The sequence below is a fragment of the Rhinopithecus roxellana genome, chromosome 3, assembly GCF_007565055.1.
Source record: "Rhinopithecus roxellana isolate Shanxi Qingling chromosome 3, ASM756505v1, whole genome shotgun sequence".
In the NCBI taxonomy this organism is placed as follows: domain Eukaryota; kingdom Metazoa; phylum Chordata; class Mammalia; order Primates; family Cercopithecidae; genus Rhinopithecus; species Rhinopithecus roxellana.
Window position 1 is genome coordinate 157,560,446 of NC_044551.1, and position 17,805 is coordinate 157,578,250.

Genomic DNA, 17,805 nt, shown 5'->3' on the forward strand with positions numbered 1-17,805 from the left:
GGTTCAAGTGATTCTCCTGCCTCAGCCTCCTGAGTAGCTGGGACTGCAGGCACATGCCACAAAGCCCAGCTTTTTTTTTTTTTTTTTGGTATTTTAAGTAGAGATGGGGTTTTAACATGTTGGCCAGGCTGATCTCGAACTCCTGATCTTAAGTGATGCACCTGCCTTTGCCTCCCAAAGTGCTAGGATTACAGGCATGAGCCTCTGTGCCCAGCCCTTTGCCCATGTTTTGATGAGGTTGTTTGGTTTTTGCTTGTTAATTTAAGTTCTTTATAGATTCTGGATATTAGACCTTTGTTGGATGCATAGTTTGCTGATATTTTCTTCCGTCCTGTAGGTTGTCTGTTTACTCTGTTCATAGTTGTTTTAATTTTTTAAATTTTATGGGTATATAATAGGTGTATATATTTATGGGGTACATGAGACATTTTGATACAAGCATGCAATGCACAATAATCACATCATGGAAAATGGGATGGCCATTCCCTTAAACATTTATTCTTTGTACAAACAATCCAATTATGCTCTTTTAGTTATTTTAAAATATACAACTAGATTATTTAGACCATAGTCGCTCTATTCTGCTATCAAATACTATGTCTTATTCATTTTTTTCTATTTTTTGTCCTCATTAAAAATCTCCACCTTCTATCCACACCCCACTAAACTTTCTAGCCTTTGTTAACCATTCTTCCACTGTTTATCTCCATGAGTTCAAATGTTTTTGTTTTTGTTTTTGTTTTCCTTTTTGAGACAGGTCTTGCTGTGTCACCCAAGCTAGAGTGCAGTGGTATGAGCAGAACTCACTGTAGCCTTGACCTCCTGGGCTCAAGCAATCCTCCTGCCTCAGCCTCCTGAATAGCGGGGACCACAGGCATGTACTGCCATGCCCAGCTACTTTTTTGATTTGTTTTTGTAGAGATGAGGTCTCACTTTGTTACCCAGTTTGATCTTGAATTCCTGGGCTCAATTGATCCTTTCACCTCAGCCTCCAAAAGTGCTGGGGTTACAGTCATGCGCTACCATACCTGGCCTCATTTTGATTTTTAGGTACCACAAATAAGTAAGAACATATGATGTTTGTCTTTCTGTGCCTGGCTTATTTCACTTATAACATAATGACATCCAGTTTCATCCAGGTTGTTGCAAACGACTGAATCTTCTTCTTTTTTATGGCTGAATATACTCCATTGTGTATATGTACCACATTTTCTTTTCTGTTTTTTTAGACGGAGTCTCACTTTTGTCACCCAGGCTGGAGTACAATGGTGCAATCTTGGCTCACCGCAACCTCTGCCTCGTGGGTTCAAGCGATTCTCCTGCCTCAGCCTCCCAGGTAGCTAGGATTACAAGCTTGTGCCACCACACCCGGCTAATTTTGTATTTTTAGTAGACATAGGGTTTCTCCATGTTGGTCAGGCTGGTCTCGAACTCTCGGCCTCAGGTGATCTGCCCACCTCAGTTTCCCAAAGTGCTGGGATTACAGGCGTGAGCCACCGCGCCTGGCCCATTTTCTTTATCCATTCATCTGATGATGGACATGTAGGCTGCTTCCAAATCTTGGCTATTGTGAACATTGCTGCAAGGAGCATGGGAGTGCAGTTATCTCTTCAACATACTGATTTCCGTTCTTTTGGTTATATACCTAGCAGTGGGATTTCTGGATCACTTGGTAGCTCTATTTTTGGCTTTTTGAGGAAACTCCAAACTGTTCTCCTAGTGCTTGTACTATCCCATGAACAGTGTACAAAGGTTCCCTCTTTTTCATATCTTTCCAGCATTTTTTATTGCCTGTTATTTGGATAAAAGCCATTTTAACTGTGGTAAGATGATATCTCACTGTAGTTTTGATTTGCATTTCTCTGATTATCAGTGATGTTGAGTATCTTTTCATATACCTGCTTGCTATTTGTATGTCTTCTTTTGAGAAACATCTATTCAACTCTTTTGCCCATTTTAAAATTATTAGATTTTTTTGGGGCCGGGCGCGGTGGCTCAAGCCTGTAATCCCAGCACTTTGGGAGGCCGAGACGGGCGGATCACAGGGTCAGGAGATCGAGACCATTCTGGTTAACATGGTGAAACCCTGTCTCTACCAAAAAATACAAAAAACTAGCCGGGCGAGGTGGCGGCGCCTGTAGTCCCAGCTACTCGGGAGGCTGAGGCAGGAGAATGGCATAAACCCAGGAGGCGGAGCTTGCAGTGAGCTGAGATCCGGCCACTGCACTCCAGCCTGGGCGACAGAGTGAGACTCCGTCTCAAAAAAAAAAAAAAAAAAAAAAAAAAATTATTAGATTTTTTTTTTCTATAGTGTTGTTTGAGCTCCTTCTATATTCTGGTTATTCATCACTTGTTAGATAGGTAGTTTGTAAATATTTTCTGTCAATCTGTGGGTTGTCTCTTCACTTTGTTGATTGTTTGCTTTGCTGTGCAGGAGGTTTTTAAGTTGATGTGATCCCATATATTCATTTTTTTCTTTTGGTTCCCTGTGATTACAGGGTATTACTCAAGAAATTTTTGCCCAGACTGATGTCCTGGAGAGTTTCCCCAATGTTTTCTTGTAGTTGTTTTATAGTTTAATGCCTTAGATTTAAGTCTTTAATCTATTTTAATTCAATGTTTGTATCTGGTGGTGAGATAGGGGTCTAGTTTCATTCCTCTGCATATGGCTATCTAGTTTCCCAGCACAGACTGCTTTTTCTTGAGTGTATGTTCTTGGCACCTTTGTCAAAAATGAGTTCACTATAGGTATGTGGATTTATTTTTTGGTTTTTTATTCTGTTCCATTAGTCTCTATGTCTGTTTTTATGCCAGTACTGTACTGTTTTGGTTACTCTATCTCTATGGTATAATTTGAAGTCAGGTAATGTGATTCTTCCAGTTTTGTTCTTTTTGCTCAAGATATCTTTAGGTATTATGGGTATTTAGTAGTTTCATATAAATTTTCAGATTGTCTTTTCTATTTCTGTGAAGAATGTCCATGGTATTTTGAAAGAGATTGCATTGAATTTGTAGATTACTTTGGGTAGTATGTACATTTTAACAATGTTGATTCTTCCAATCCGTAAACATGGAAGATCTTTCCATTTTTTGGTGTCCTCTTCAATTTCTTTCATCAGCATTTTACATTTTTCTCTGTAGAGATCTTTCACTTCTTTGATTAATTCCTAGGTATTTAATTTTATTCATGGCTATTTTAAATGGGATTACTTTTTAATTTCATTTTCAGATTGTTCACTGTTATATAGAAATACTACTAATTTTTGTATGTTGATTTTGTATCTGGCAACTTTACTGAATTTATTGTTATAATAGTTTTTTGGGGTCTTTAGATTTTTCAAAAATGAGATTATATCATCTGCAAACAAGGATAATTTGATTTCTTCCTTTCTAATTTGGATGTCCTTTATGTCTTCTCTCTCTCTCTCTCTCTGTTTTTGAGATGAGGCCTTGCTTTGTTGCCCAGGCTGGTCTCGAACTCCTGGGCTCAAGCAATCCTCCCGCCTCAGCCTCCCAAAGTACTGGGATTACAGGTGTAACTCACTTCGCCTGACCTAGGAAACCCTTTATTTCTTTCTCTTGTCTAATTGCTGTAGCTAAGAGTACTATGTTGAGTAACAGTGGTGACAGTGGGCATCCTTGTCATATTCTAGATCCTAGAGAAAAGGCTTTGAGTTTTTGCCTACTCAGTATGATACTAGCTGTGAGTCTGTCATATATGACTTTTACTATGTTGAGGTATGTTCCTTTTATACCCAGATTTTTTAGGGTTTTTAAAATTTCAACAGCTTTGGGGAACAGGTTGTTTTCAGTCATATGGATAAGTTCTTTAGTGGTGATTTCTGAGATTTTGGTGTACCTGTCACCCAAGCTGTGTACATGGTACTTAATATGTGTAGTTTTTATCTCTAACTCCCCTCCCACCCTTCCCTCCAAGTCCCCTAAATCCATTATATCATTCTTAAGTCTTTGCATTCTCATACTTAGCTCCCACTTGTATGTGAGAATATACAATATTTGATTTTCTATTTCTGAGTTACTTCACTTAGAATAGTGGCATCCAGGTCCACCCAAGCTGCTGCAAAAGCTATTATTTTATTTAGTTTATGGCTGAGTAGTATTGCATAGTGTATATATGCCACATTTTCTTTATCCACTTGTTGGCTGATGGGCATTTAGGTTGGTTCTATATTTTTGCAATTGTGAATTGTGCTGCTATCAACATGGCTTGCTCATGTGTCTTTTTCATATAATGACTTCTTTTCCTTTGGGTAGATACCTGATAGTGGGATTGCTGGATCAAATAATAGCTCTACTTCTATATCTTTAAGAAATCTCCAAACTGTTTTCCATAGTAGTTGTGCTGGTTTACATTCCCACCAACAGTATAAAAGAGTGTCCTTTTCACCACATTCATGCCAACAACTATTACTTTTTGATTTTTAAATTATGGTCATTCTTGCAGGAGTAAGGTAGTGTCTCATTGTGCATTAGGAAATTTAGTATACAATAAAGACAGCATTTTTATTGAAGAAAGGATGCCATTTTAAAAAACAAGTATTTTCAAAAATGTAGGAAGGATTGTGGTTACTTACAGAAACAGTAGTACAGTCGGAAAAATTCAGCACAATACATATTAGTGGAATTCATCTGATCAAACTTAAAATATTATTCCTTGCATTATAGTTCTGAGCAGTTACCATAGATAATAGTTCTACCGTGTTGTTCACTTTAAACTAGAGCAAGAAACTTTTCTAATTAGTGGAATTGGGATGCTGTGTAGCTGATGTTGGCCTGGTAAATGCTTAATACACAAGTATATGCATATATATGTATGCATATACATATATTATAAATTTCACTGATATAAAGGATGTTTGGTAAATAGTTTAAAAATAGTAATAAACGGGCTGGGCGCGGTGGCTCAAGCCTGTAATCCCAGCACTTTGGGAGGCCGAGACGGGCGGATCACGAGGTCAGAAGATCCAGACCATTCTGGCTAACACGGTGAAACCCCGTCTCTACTAAAAAAATACAAAAAAACTAGCCCAGCGCGGTGGCGGGCGCCTGTAGTCCCAGCTACCCGGAGGCTGAGGTGGGAGAATGGCGTAAACCCGGGAGGCGGAGCTTGCAGTGAGCTGAGATCCGGCCACTGCACTCCAGCCTGGGCGACAGAGCGAGACTCCGTCTCAAAAAAAAAAAAAAAAAAGTAATAAAACATATAATTCTCCCTATTATCAATTATCATAGAATGTTTTCCTCGATTTTTGCTGAACTTTTCTATCCATGACCATCTATGGTTGTAATTGACAAGTGTAGTTCTCACATGAATGTCTGTTGGTATTTTCATTTATCTTAACAAATAATATAGAGTAAAATGACAAAGACATTGAATCTTGACCTGTTTGTCTATGATGTGACTTCCTGGCTGCATTGGATAATACCTCTTAAATAATGGAAAATTATTTGATTATTTTTGTCCTATTCACAATGTAACAGCTACAAATACGATACACTTTAAAAAAATTATAGTATACTTACCTTTTTTTATTTCAATAGGTTTTTGGGGAACAGTATTTGCTTACATGAATAAGTTCTTTCTTTAGTGGTGATTTCTGAGATTTTGGTGCATCCATCACCCGAGCAGTATGCATTGTACCCAGTTTGTAGTCTTTTATTCCTCACCCCCTTCCCACCCTTTCCCCCTGAGTCCCCAAAGTCCATTGTATTATTCTTATGCCTTGCATCGTCATAGCTTAGCTCCCATTTATGAATGAGAACATGTGGTGTTTGGTTTTCCATTCTTGAGTTACTTCACTTAGAATAATGGTGTCCAGTTCCATCCAGGTTGCTGAGAATGTCATTATTTCATTCCTTTTTATGGCTGACTAGTATTTCATGGTGTATATATATATTTATATATACCACAATTTCTTTATACACTTGTTGATTAATGGGCATTTGGGCTGATTCCATATTTTTACAATTGCGAATTGTGCTGCTATAAGCATGTGTGTTCAAGTGTCTTTTCCATATAATGACTTCTTTTCTTCTGGGTAGATACCCAGTAGTGGGATTGCTGGATCAAATGGTAGTTTTACTTTTAGTTCTTTAAGGAATCGCCACAGTGTTTTCCATAGTGGTTGTACTAGTTTACATTCCCACCAGCAGTGTAAAACTGTTCCATTTTCACCACATCCTGGCCAACATCTATTATTTTTTTATTATGGCCATTTTTGCAAGAGTAAGGTGGTATCACATTATTGTTTTAATTTGCATTTTCCTGATAATTAGTGATGTTGAGCATTTTTTTTCATATGTTTGTTGGCTGTTTGCATATCTTCTTTCGAGAATTGTCTGTTTACGTCCTTAGCCCACTTTTTGATGGGATTTTTTTTTTCTTACTGGTTTGTTTGAGTTCCTTGTAGGTTCTGGATATTAGTCCTTTGTCTGACGCAGAGATTGTGAATGTTTTCTCCCACTCTGTGGGTTGTCTGTTTACTTTGCTAATTCTTTTCTGTGCAGAAGCTTTTTAGTTTAATTAGGTCCCATTTATTTATTTTTGTTGCAGTTACACTTTCTTTTGGGTTCTCAGTCATGAATTTTTTGCCTAAGCCAATGTCTAGAAGAGTTTGTCTGCTGTTATATTTTAGAATTTGTATGGTTTCAGGTTTTAGATTTAAGTATTTGATTCATCTTGAGTTGATTTTTGTATAAGGTGAGAGATGAGGATCCAGTTTCATTCTTCTACATGAGGCTTGCTGGTTATCCCAGCACCATTTCTTGAATAACGCATCCTTTCCACACTTTGTTTTTGTATGCTTTGTTGAAGATCAGTTGGCTGTAAGTATTTGACTTTATTTCTTGGTTCTCTGTTCCATTTCATAGGTCTGTGTGCCTGTTTTTATACCAGTACCATGCTGGTTTGATAACTATAGCCTTTTAGTAGAATTTAAAGTCAGGTAGTGTGATGCTTTCAGATTTCTTCTTTTTGTTTTGTATTGCCTTTGGAATGTGGGCTCTTTTTTGGTTCCATATGAACGTTAGAATTGTGTTTTTCTAGTCCTGTGAAGAATGATAATGACATTTTTTTTTAAGCATTTTTTTTTTATTATACTTTAAGTTCTAGGGTACATGTGCATAATGTGCAGGTTTGTTACATATGTATACTTATGCCATGTTGGTGTGCTGCACCCATCAACTCGTCAGCACCCATCAATTCATCATTTATATCATGTATAACTCCCCAATGCAATCCCTCCCTCCTCCCACCTCCCCCCTCCCCATGATAGGCCCCAGTGCGTGATGTTCCCCTTCCCGAGTCCAAGTGATCTCATTGTTCAGTTCCCACCTATGAGTGAGAACATGCGGTGTTTGGTTTTCTCTTCTTGTGATAGTTTGCTAAGAATGATGGTTTCCAGCTGCATCCATGTCCCTACAAAGGACGCAAACTCATCCTTTTTTATGGCTGCATAGTATTCCATGGTGTATATGTGCCACATTTTCTTAATCCAGTCTGTCACTGATGGACATTTGGGTTGATTCCAAGTCTTTGCTATTGTGAATAGTGCCGCAATAAACATACGTGTACATGTGTCTTTGTAGTAGAATAATTTATAATCCTTTGGGTATATACCCAGTAGTGGCATGGCTGGGTCATATGGTACATCTAGTTCTAGATCCTTGAGGAATTGCCATACTGTTTTCCATAATGGTTGAACTAGTTTACAATCCCACCAACAGTGTAAAAGTGTTCCTATTTCTCCACATCCTCTCCAACACCTGTTGTTTCCTGACTTCTTAATGATTGCCATTCTAACTGGTGTGAGATGGTATCTCATTGTGGTTTTGATTTGCATTTCTCTGATGGCAAGTGATGATGAGCATTTTTTCATGTGTCTGTTGGCTGTATGAATATCTTCTTTTGAGAAATGTCTGTTCATATCCTTTCCCCACTTTTTGATGGGGTTGTTTGTTTTTTTCTCGTATATTTGTTTGAGTTCTTTGTAGATTCTGGATATTAGCCCTTTGTCAGACGAGTAGGTTGCAAAAATTTTCTCCCATTCTGTAGGTTGCCTGTTCACTCTGATGGTAGTTTCTTTTGCTGTGCAAAAGCTCTTTAGTTTAATTAGATCCCATTTGTCAATTTTTGCTTTTGCTGCCGTTGCTTTTGGTGTTTTAGACATGAAGTCCTTGCCCATGCCTATGTCCTGAATGGTACTACCTAGATTTTCTTCTAGGGTTTTTATGGTATTAGGTCTAACATTTAAGTCTCTAATCCATCTTGAATTAATCTTCGTATAAGGGGTAAGGAAAGGATCCAGTTTCAGCTTTCTACTTATGGCTAGCCAATTTTCCCAGCACCATTTATTAAATAGGGAATCCTTTCCCCATTTCTTGTTTCTCTCAGGTTTGTCAAAGATCAGATGGCTGTAGATGTGCGGTATTATTTCTGAGGACTCTGTTCTGTTCCATTGGTCTATATCTCTGTTTTGGTACCAGTACCATGCTGTTTTGGTTACTGTAGCCTTGTAGTATAGTTTGAAGTCAGGTAGCGTGATGCCTCCAGCTTTGTCCTTTTGACTTAGGATTGTCTTGGCAATTCGGGCTCTTTTTTGGTTCCATATGACATTTTGCTGGGAATTGCATTGAATCTATAGATTGCTTTTGACACTGTGGTCATTTTCACAGTATTGATTCTTCCCATCCATGAACATGGAATATATTCCATTTGTTTGTGTCATCTATGATTCCTTTCAGCAGTGTTTTGTAGTTTTCCTTGTAGAGATCTTTCACCTCCTTGGTTAAGTGTATTCCTAAGTGTATTAGTCAGGGTTCTCTAGAGGGACAGAACTAATAGGTTAAATGTGTATATAAAGGGGAGTTTATTAAGGAGTATTAACTCACACAATCACAAGGCCCAACAATAGGCCATCTGCAAGCTGAGGAGCAAGAAATCCAATCTGAGTTCCAAAGCTGAAGAACTTGGAATCTGATGTTCAAAGGGAGGAAGCATCCAGCACGGGAGAAAGATGTAGGCTGGGAGGCTAAGCCTGTCTAATCTCACCACGTTCTTCTGTCTGCTTTTATTCTGGCTGCACTACCAGCTGATCAGATCGCATCCACCCAGATTGAGGGTATGTGTGTCTTTCCCAGTCCACTGACACAAATGTTAATCTCTTTTGATAATACCCTCACATGTCTACGGCCATACCACCCTGAACGCGCCCGATCTCGTCTGATAATACCCTCACAGACACACCCAGGAACAATACTTTGCATCCTTCAATCCAATCAAGTTGACACTCAGTATTAACCATCACAAGTCCACCCCTTGTCAACGTGAACCCATACACACCTCCTGAAATTATAGATAATTTTCAAATTAAGACAACAAGGTCATAATTATTCCTAACATAATACAACTATCCTTCATACAACCAAGAATGCACTAATTCCTAACCCAAATGCTATTACATAAAGTTAACATTTAAACGTTGATATGAAGTCAATAAATCTTATGTCACATGATACATGAAAAAGGAGATAAAATGCAGATATTTTCTTAGTAGAAGTATATAAATGCACAAACATGTTTTTAACAAAGAAGGAGGAAATACTCATGACAATTACAGTCCTCATTTCTGCAACTGGTCGTGTGGTTTGTAGCTGGTGTTGATGACTACTTTTTTCTACTACTCATTCTGTATTCCCTTTGCCTTCAGCAAGCACCTCAGCAGGTAGTGGTTTTTTCCTGGTGTAGTGACCCAAACCTTCATATCCAAAGGATCTGGGCCATTTGTAGTCCTGCCTGGATTGTGCTGTTGTAGTTTCCCATTAACCTTAATCACAGGGCATGGTAATACTAAGAGACACCTAAGGGATCTCGAGTATTCCATGCATACTCTTCCTTACCTCCATTGTGGAGTAGTAGACTGATTTCATCTTGAGAGTCTGGGTCAGTCACCCCAGTCAACACTGTAACTTCCTTCTTAGGCTGTTGGTTTAAAGGTAGGAGGAACCCAAAATGTCCAGGTGGCAATCTTAATTTCCAGTTTAATGGAATCGTTGTTGTGTCTTCTGGTGGTAACATTCCTCCCTCTGGAACTAAGACCTCTAGGCCAGCAGAACATAATGTCACAGAGACAGGAAGTAAAAATTTTGCTAGTGGGTCACTAGGGGTGATGGTAAGTGGTGCCACTTCCACTTCCACCCCTTGATTCCTGGACCCATGAATTCTGGTTATGGGAGAAACAGTACCATATATTGGATGCTGATTCAGAGCATACACAACCTTCTGGAGAATTTTGCCATAGCTCTGCAAAGTATTGTCACCTAGTTGACATTGTAATTGTGACTTCAAAAGGCCACTCCATCATTCTATCAACCCAGCTGCTTCAGGATGATGGGGAACATGGTAAGACCAGTAAATTCCATAAGCATAAGCCCACTGCTGCACTTCTTTAGTTGTAAAGTGAGTGCCTTGGTTAGAGGCAATGCTATGTGGAATACCATGATGGTGTATAAGGCATTCCATGAGTCCACAGATGGTAGTCTTGGCAGAAGCAGTGTGTTCAGGATAGTCAAACCCCTATCCAGAGTGTCTATTCCAGTGAGGACAAACCGCTGCCCTTTCCATGATGGAAGAGGTCCAATATAATCAACCTGCCACTAGGTAGCTGACTGATCACCCTGAGGAATGGTGCCATATCAAAGGCTCAGTGTTGGTCTCTGCTAATGGCAAATTGGGCACTCAGCAGTGGCCATAACCAGGTGAGCCTTGGTGAGTGGAAGCCCATGTTGCTGAGCCCATGCGTAACCTCCATCCCTGCCACCATGGCCACTTTGTTCATGGGCCCATTGGGTGATGACAGGAGTGGCTGGGGAAAGAGGCTGAGTGGTGTCCACAGAATGAGCCATCCTATCCACTTGATTATTAAAATCCTCCTCTGCTGAGGCCACCCGTTGGTGAGCACTCACATGGGATACAAATATCTTCACAGTTTTTGACCACTCAGAGAGGTCCATTCACATACCATTTCCCCAAATTTCTTTGTCACCAATATTCTAATCATGCTTCTTCCAAGTCCCTGACCATCCAGCCAAACTACTGGCTACAGCCCATGAATCAGTATATAATTGCACATTTGGCCATTACTCCTTCCATGAAAAGTGCACAACCAGGTGCACCAATGGAAGTTCTGCCCACTGGGAAGATTTCCCTTCATTGCTGTCCTTCAGGTATGTCCTTGGAAGGGGCTGTAGTGCTGCAGCTGTCCACTTTCAGGTGGTGCCTGCATATCATGCAGAACCATCTGTGAACCAGGCCTTAGTCTTCGCTTCCTCTGTCAGCTGATCATAGGGAACTCCCTATGGGGCCATTGATGCAAGCTGGGGAAGAGAAGGTAGGGTGGCAGGAGTGAAGACCCTGGGCATTTGAGCCACTTCCTCATGTAACTTACTTGTGCCTTCAGGAACTGCTTGAGCCTGATCACATATATACCACTTCCATTTGATGATGGAATGCTGCTGTGCATGCCCCACTTTATGGCTAGATGGGTCAGAAAGTACCCAGTTCATGATAGGCAGTTCAGGTTGCTTGGTGACTTGATGACCCATAGTCAAATGTTCAGTTTCCACCAAAGCCCAGTAACAGGCCAAGAGCTGTCTCTCAAAAGGACAGTAGTTAGCTGCAGAAGATGGAAGGGCCTTGCTCCAAAATCCTAGAGGTCTCCACTGTGATTCACTTATGGGGGCCTGCCAAAGGCTCCAAACAGCATCCCTATCTGCCACTGACACCTCAAGCACCATTGGATCTGCTGGGTCATATGGCCCAAATGACAAAGCAACTTGCACAGCAGCCTGGACGTGTTGTAGAGCCTTCTCCTATTCTGGACTCCATTCAAAAGTGAGAGCCTTTTGGGTCACTCGATAAATGGGCAGGAGTAATATACCCAAATGAGGAATGTGTTGCCTGCAAAATCCAAATAGGCCCAAATAAGCCTCTTTTATGGTTGTAGGAGGGGCCAAATGCAGCAACTTATCCTTCACCTTAGAAGGAATATCTCGACAGGCCCCACTCCACTGGACCCCTAGAAATTGTACTGAGGTAGAAGGTTCCTGAATTTTAGTCATTTATTTTCCATCCTTTGGCATGCAAATGTCTCACCAATAAGCCCAGTGTGTTTGCTACTTCTCGCTCACTGGATCCAATCAGCAAAATGTCATCAATGTAATGAACCAGTGTGATATATTATGGGAGGGAAAATCAATCAAGGTCTCTCCAAACAAAATTATGACACAAAGCCGGAGAGTTGATATACCCCTGAGGTAGGATGGTAAAGGTATTTTGCTGACCTTGCCAGCCAAAGTCAAATTGCTTCTGGTGGGCCTTATGGACAGGAATGGAGAAAAAGGCATTTTCCAAATCAATGGCTGCATACCAGATACCAGGAGATGTGTTAATTTGTTAAAGCAATGAAACCACATCTGGTACAGCAAGTGCGACTGGAGTTAACACTTGATTAAGCTTATGATAATCCACTGTCATTCTCCAAGATCCATCTGTCTTCTTCACAGGCCAAATAGGAGAGCTGAATGGGGATGTGGTGGGAATCACAACCCCTGCAGCTTTTGAGTCCTTAATGGTGACACTAATCTCTGCAACCCCTCCAGGGATGCGATATTGTTTTTGATTTACTATTTTTCTAGGTAGAGGCAGCCATATTTGGCCTTCCTATTTGGCCTTTCCCATCATAATAGCCCTCATCCTACCAGTCAGGGGGCCAATGTGGGGGTTTTGCTAGCTGCTAAGTATGCCTATGCCAATTATGCATTCTGGCACTGGGGAAATGACCACAGGATGAGTCCAGGGACCCACTGGACCCACTGTAAGTCAGACTTGAGCTAAAACTCCATAAGCCTCTACTTTAACTGGAGGACCACAATGACGTTTTGGGTCCCCTGGAGTCAGCATCAGCTCAGAGACAGTGTTCAGTAATCCCTGACATGTCAATCATTTCCCTTTCCCCAATACACAGTTACTCCGGTAAAAAGCCATAGGTCTCCATGGGGAAGGATAGGAGAAAGATTAACAGCATAAATTGTTGTCAGTGTAGTGGGGTCCTTCCTCAAGGGGACCCAGCCTCCCCTTCATTCAAGGGATTCTAGGTCTGTAAACTGGTTTAAGTCTGGAAATTGATTGAGGGGCTGTGATTCTCTGTTTTTATAATTCAAATTAGTCTTTTGTCCACTTGACCTGGAAGTTTTCTGCTTTTATAAATTAAATAAGAATGCAGTAGGCTTCCTATCATTTTCACTTCTAGGAACACATGATTAATAACTGATGCCAGAGATCTACATGAGTCAGACTATTCTGATTGCTCTTTTGCCTCTGCTGTCCATTATGATAGTTACGTCCACCTTGCCTTTGACAGTTGAGTGGCCTCTGCCACCCCGAGATCCAATTATTCCCATTGCATTTAAATTTTGTAGTTGAGTAACTGTGGTTCCTACTTTAAAATCTGATATACAGAGAAGAGCAATCACAAAGCTCTTCAAGGATGCAGGTGCTCCCCTCACAAATCTATTTTGCAAAGTATTAGTAAAGGGTATATCTTCTGGACCCTCCCAGCTGGGATGAGTAGGTCTAAAGTGACTAATCCACTCCACCATCCCAATCCCCCTAAACCTTTGGATCCCTTCCTCTACATTAAGCCAAGGGAGATCAGGCATTTCCAGCTTGCTCACAGTGGGCCATCTTTAAATCCATATTTCAGCTAACCAAGCACATAAATTATTAGAACCTTTTTAAACTCCCTGAGCTGCAACATTAAATGCAGAATCCCTGCTTAATCGGCCCAAATCAATAAATTCAGCCTGATCCAATGCCTTGGATCTATGTTCCTTCCACCATTATCCCACACCCTTAATATCCATTCCTATGCCTGTCCTCCAGATTTGTGCTTATATAAATTAGAAAGCTCAAGCAGTTCTTTTTGAGTGTAGCACACCTCCTCGTGGGTCACACTCTGAGCCTCACCCCTAGGGCCCTCCTGGGACTTTAATCTAGTTATAGGTCTAGAAGCAAACAGTGGTGGTAGGGGGTGGGTCCTGAGGAGAATCAACATTATCTTGCCTGGCAACTGCCTCAGGGGAGGCCATCACTGTTGCCTCAGGCAGTGCAGGATTTATCTCCTCAGACAAAAGTGAAAAGGGTGATAGCAGTGTGAGCTGGGGAGGGCATGTTGCCACTACTGGGGATGAGAAAACAGTTTCTTCTGGCAAAAAAAAGGTTCATCAGAATTTACAATCTCAGTGTCCCCAGCTTCATCAGGGTCCTTTCACATGTCCCCATTCCAAATTTTAGGGTCCCATTCTTTTCCAATCAATGCCCCCGCTTCAACAGTGGACACCTGGCAAGGCTGTGCATGCACCGTTCATTTTAGTTCAGCCACTGGTATAAGAACTTGTGTCTGACTTCCCGCAATTTTAGCTCTTTCTCTACAGGAGATAAGACTCTCACTCAGGGAAATCTTAGCAGATTTGAGGCTCAGTATCCGCTTCTGAAGCCAGGAATTAGAATCCCTAAGTACATCATTTTCTTACCTCACTTTGTCCAGTGAACTTAGGAGCAACCAACCAACTTCATTATGTTCCTTGGTTCCCCTCATATGGTCAAAGGTATTATATATAGAGTTACTAAACTCCTTGCCTCTCATGAGCAGTGAATCAGGACTGTCAAATGAATTTATTTTACGTAACTCTGTAAACAGTTCATGCCAAGGACTATCAGTATTCTCCATACTATTAGAAGTACAGTCCTTAGCATTTTTGGGTCTAATCATATTAAGCAGCCAACCCCAAAACCAATGAAAGAACTCCATCCTTAATATTCTGTTCCTCTAGAACCACTGCTGGGACCAAAATCTGTATTAGTCAGGGCTCTCTAGAGGGACAGAACTAATAGGATAGATGTATATATAAAGGGGAGTTTATTAAGGAATATTAACTCACATGATCACAAGGTCCCACAATAGGCCATCTGCAAGCTGAGGAGCAAGCAAGCCAATCCAAGTCCCAAAGCTGAAGAACTTGGAGTTCAATGTTCAAGGGCAGGAAGCATTCAGCACAGGAGAAAGATGTAGGCTGGGAGGCTAAGTCAGTCCAATCTCTCCACATTCTTCTGCCTGTTTTTATTCTGGCTGCGCTGGCAGCTGATTAGATTGTGCCCATCCAGATTGAGGGTGGATCTGCTCTTCCCAGTCCACTGACTCAAATGTTAATCTCCTTTGATAACACCCTCACAGATACACCCAGGAACAATACTTTGCATCCTGTAACCCAATCAAGTTGACACTCAGTATTACCATCACACTAAGTATTTTGGGTTTTTTTGCAGCTGTTGTAAAAGAGATTGAGTTCTTAATTTGATTCTAAGCTTGGTTATTGTTGGTGTATAGCAGTGTTACTGATTTGCGTGCATTGATTTTGTATCCTGGAACTTTACTGAATTCATTTATCAGCTCTAGGAGCTTTTTGGATGAGTCTTTAGGGTTTTCAGAGTACATGATCATATTGTCAGTGAACAGCAACAGTTTAACTTCCTCTTTTCCAATTTGGATGCCCTTTATTTCTTCCTCTTGTCTGATTTCTCTGACTGGGACTTTCAGTGTCTATGTTGAATAGAAGTGGTGAAAATGGACATCCTTGACTTATTCCAGGTCTCAGGGGGAATGCTTTCAACTTTTCCCCATTCAGTATGATGTTGGCTGTGGGTTTGTCATAGATGGCTTTTATTACTTTGAGGCATGTCCCTTCTATGCCAATTTTCTTGAGGGTTTTTATCATAATGGGATTTTGAATTTTATCAAATGCTTTTTCAGCATCAATTGAAATGATATATGGTTTTTGGTCTTCAATTTGTTCATATGATGTATCATATTAATTGATTTGTGTATGCCGAATCATCCTCATATCCCTGGAATAAATCCCACTTGGTCATAATAAGTGATCTTTTAACTGTATTGTTGAATTCAGTTTGCTAGTATTTTGTTGAGGACTTTTGCATCAATATGTCAGATATATTGGCCTGCAGTTTTATTTTATTTTGATGTGTCATTGTTTGGTATCAGGATAATACTGGCCTCATAGAGTTAGTCTGGAAGTTAACCCCTCCTCTAGTTTTTGGAATAGTTTGAATAGGATGGTACTAGTTCTTCTTTAAATGTTTGGTAGAATTTGGCAGTGAAGCCAATGGGTCCCAGGCTTTACTTTGCTGGGAGATTTTTGTTACAATTTTGATCTAATTACTTGTTATTGGTCTGGTTAGGTTTTAATTTCTTCATAGTTCAACCTTGGTAAGTTGTATGTGTCTAAGAATTTATCCATTTCCTCTAGATTTTTAAATTTATTGGCATATAGTGGCTCATCATAGCCACTAATGATCCTTTGAATTTCTGCAGAATCCATTGTAATGGCTCCTTTTTCAGCTCTGATTTTATTTATTTGGGTCTTCTCTCTTTTTTTCTTCATTAGTCTGTTCAAAATTTGTCAATTTTATTTATCTCTTCAAAAGATTGACTTTGTTTTGTTGATCTCTTGTGTTTTCATCATTTCAAATATATTTCTGCTTTGATCTTTATTATTTTCTCTACTAATTTTGGATTCAGTTTGCTCTTGCTTTTCTAGTTCTTTAGGATATACAGTTAGGTTATTTAATTGAGGTTTTCATTCTTTTCCAATGTAGGCAATTACAGCTATAAATTTCCCTCTAATAGTACTGCTTTCGCTGTATCCCATAGGTTTTGGTATGTTGTGTTTCCATTATCATTTGTTTGAATCAAATTTTCAATTTCCTTTTAAATTTCTTTATTGACCCACTGGTCATTCAGGAGCATATTGTTTAATTTCCATGTGTTTGTATAGTTTCCAAAATTCCTATTTTTTATTTCTAATTTTACTTCATTGTGGTCAGAGAAGATTCTTGATATGATATCATTAAAAAAATGTTTTAGGACTTGTATTGTGGATAGCATATGGTCTATCCTTGAGAATGATTCATGTGCTGAGGAGAAGAATGTGTATTCTGCAGCTGTTGGATGAAATGTTCCATAAATATCTATTAGGTCAATTTGTTCTATAGTGCAGATCAAGTCTGAAGTTTCTTTTGTGAGTTCTGTCCAATACTGAAAGTGGGGTGTTGAAGTCTCCACCTATTATTGTATTGTGATCTCTCTATCTCTTTTAGCTCTAATACTATTTCCTTTTTGTATCTGGGTGCTCTAATGGTGGGTGCATATATATTTATAATCATTGTATTCTCTTGCTGAATTGACCCCATTATCATTATACAAAGACCTTCTTTGTCTCTTCTTACAGTTTTCGTCTTGAGATCTATTTTATCTGTTACAAGTGTAGTTACTCCTGCTCCTATTTTGTTTCCATTAGCAAGGAATATCTTTTCCCAACCCTTTATTTTCCAGTCTATGTGTATCTTCATAGGTGACGTATTTCTTGTGGGCAACAGATCATTGGGTCATGTTTTTTCATCCATTCAGTCACTTTATGTCTTTTTATTGGAGGGTTTAGTCCATTTACATTCAGTATTTTCATTTAAGTAGGAACTTACTCCTGCCATTTTGTAATTTGTTTTCTCGTGGTTTCATGATCATCTCTCCCTTCTTTTTTTCTTCTCATCTTCTTTTTCAAGAAAATAATTTTCTCTGGTGGTATGATTTAATTTCTTGCTTTTTATTTTTTGTGTATCCACTGTATGTTTTTTGATTTGAGGTTACATGAGGTTTA

General features: G+C 39.7%; 1 protein-coding gene across 19 annotated transcripts in view; it reads left to right on the forward strand.

Annotated features, from left to right (window-relative positions):
• LOC104681778 (protocadherin alpha-C2) overlaps window positions 1–17,805 on the forward strand; it is a 230,324-nt gene that overhangs the window by 113,311 nt on the left and 99,208 nt on the right. Inside the window, exon 2 of one of the 19 annotated variants that reach the window (XM_010388188.2) lies at window positions 3,988–3,996. The exons of the other annotated variants lie outside the window; for them this stretch is intronic. Coding sequence (XP_010386490.1) covers window positions 3,988–3,996 — 9 coding nt within the window. The remainder of the gene's footprint in view (window positions 1–3,987; window positions 3,997–17,805) is intronic. 19 annotated transcript variants of the gene reach the window in all.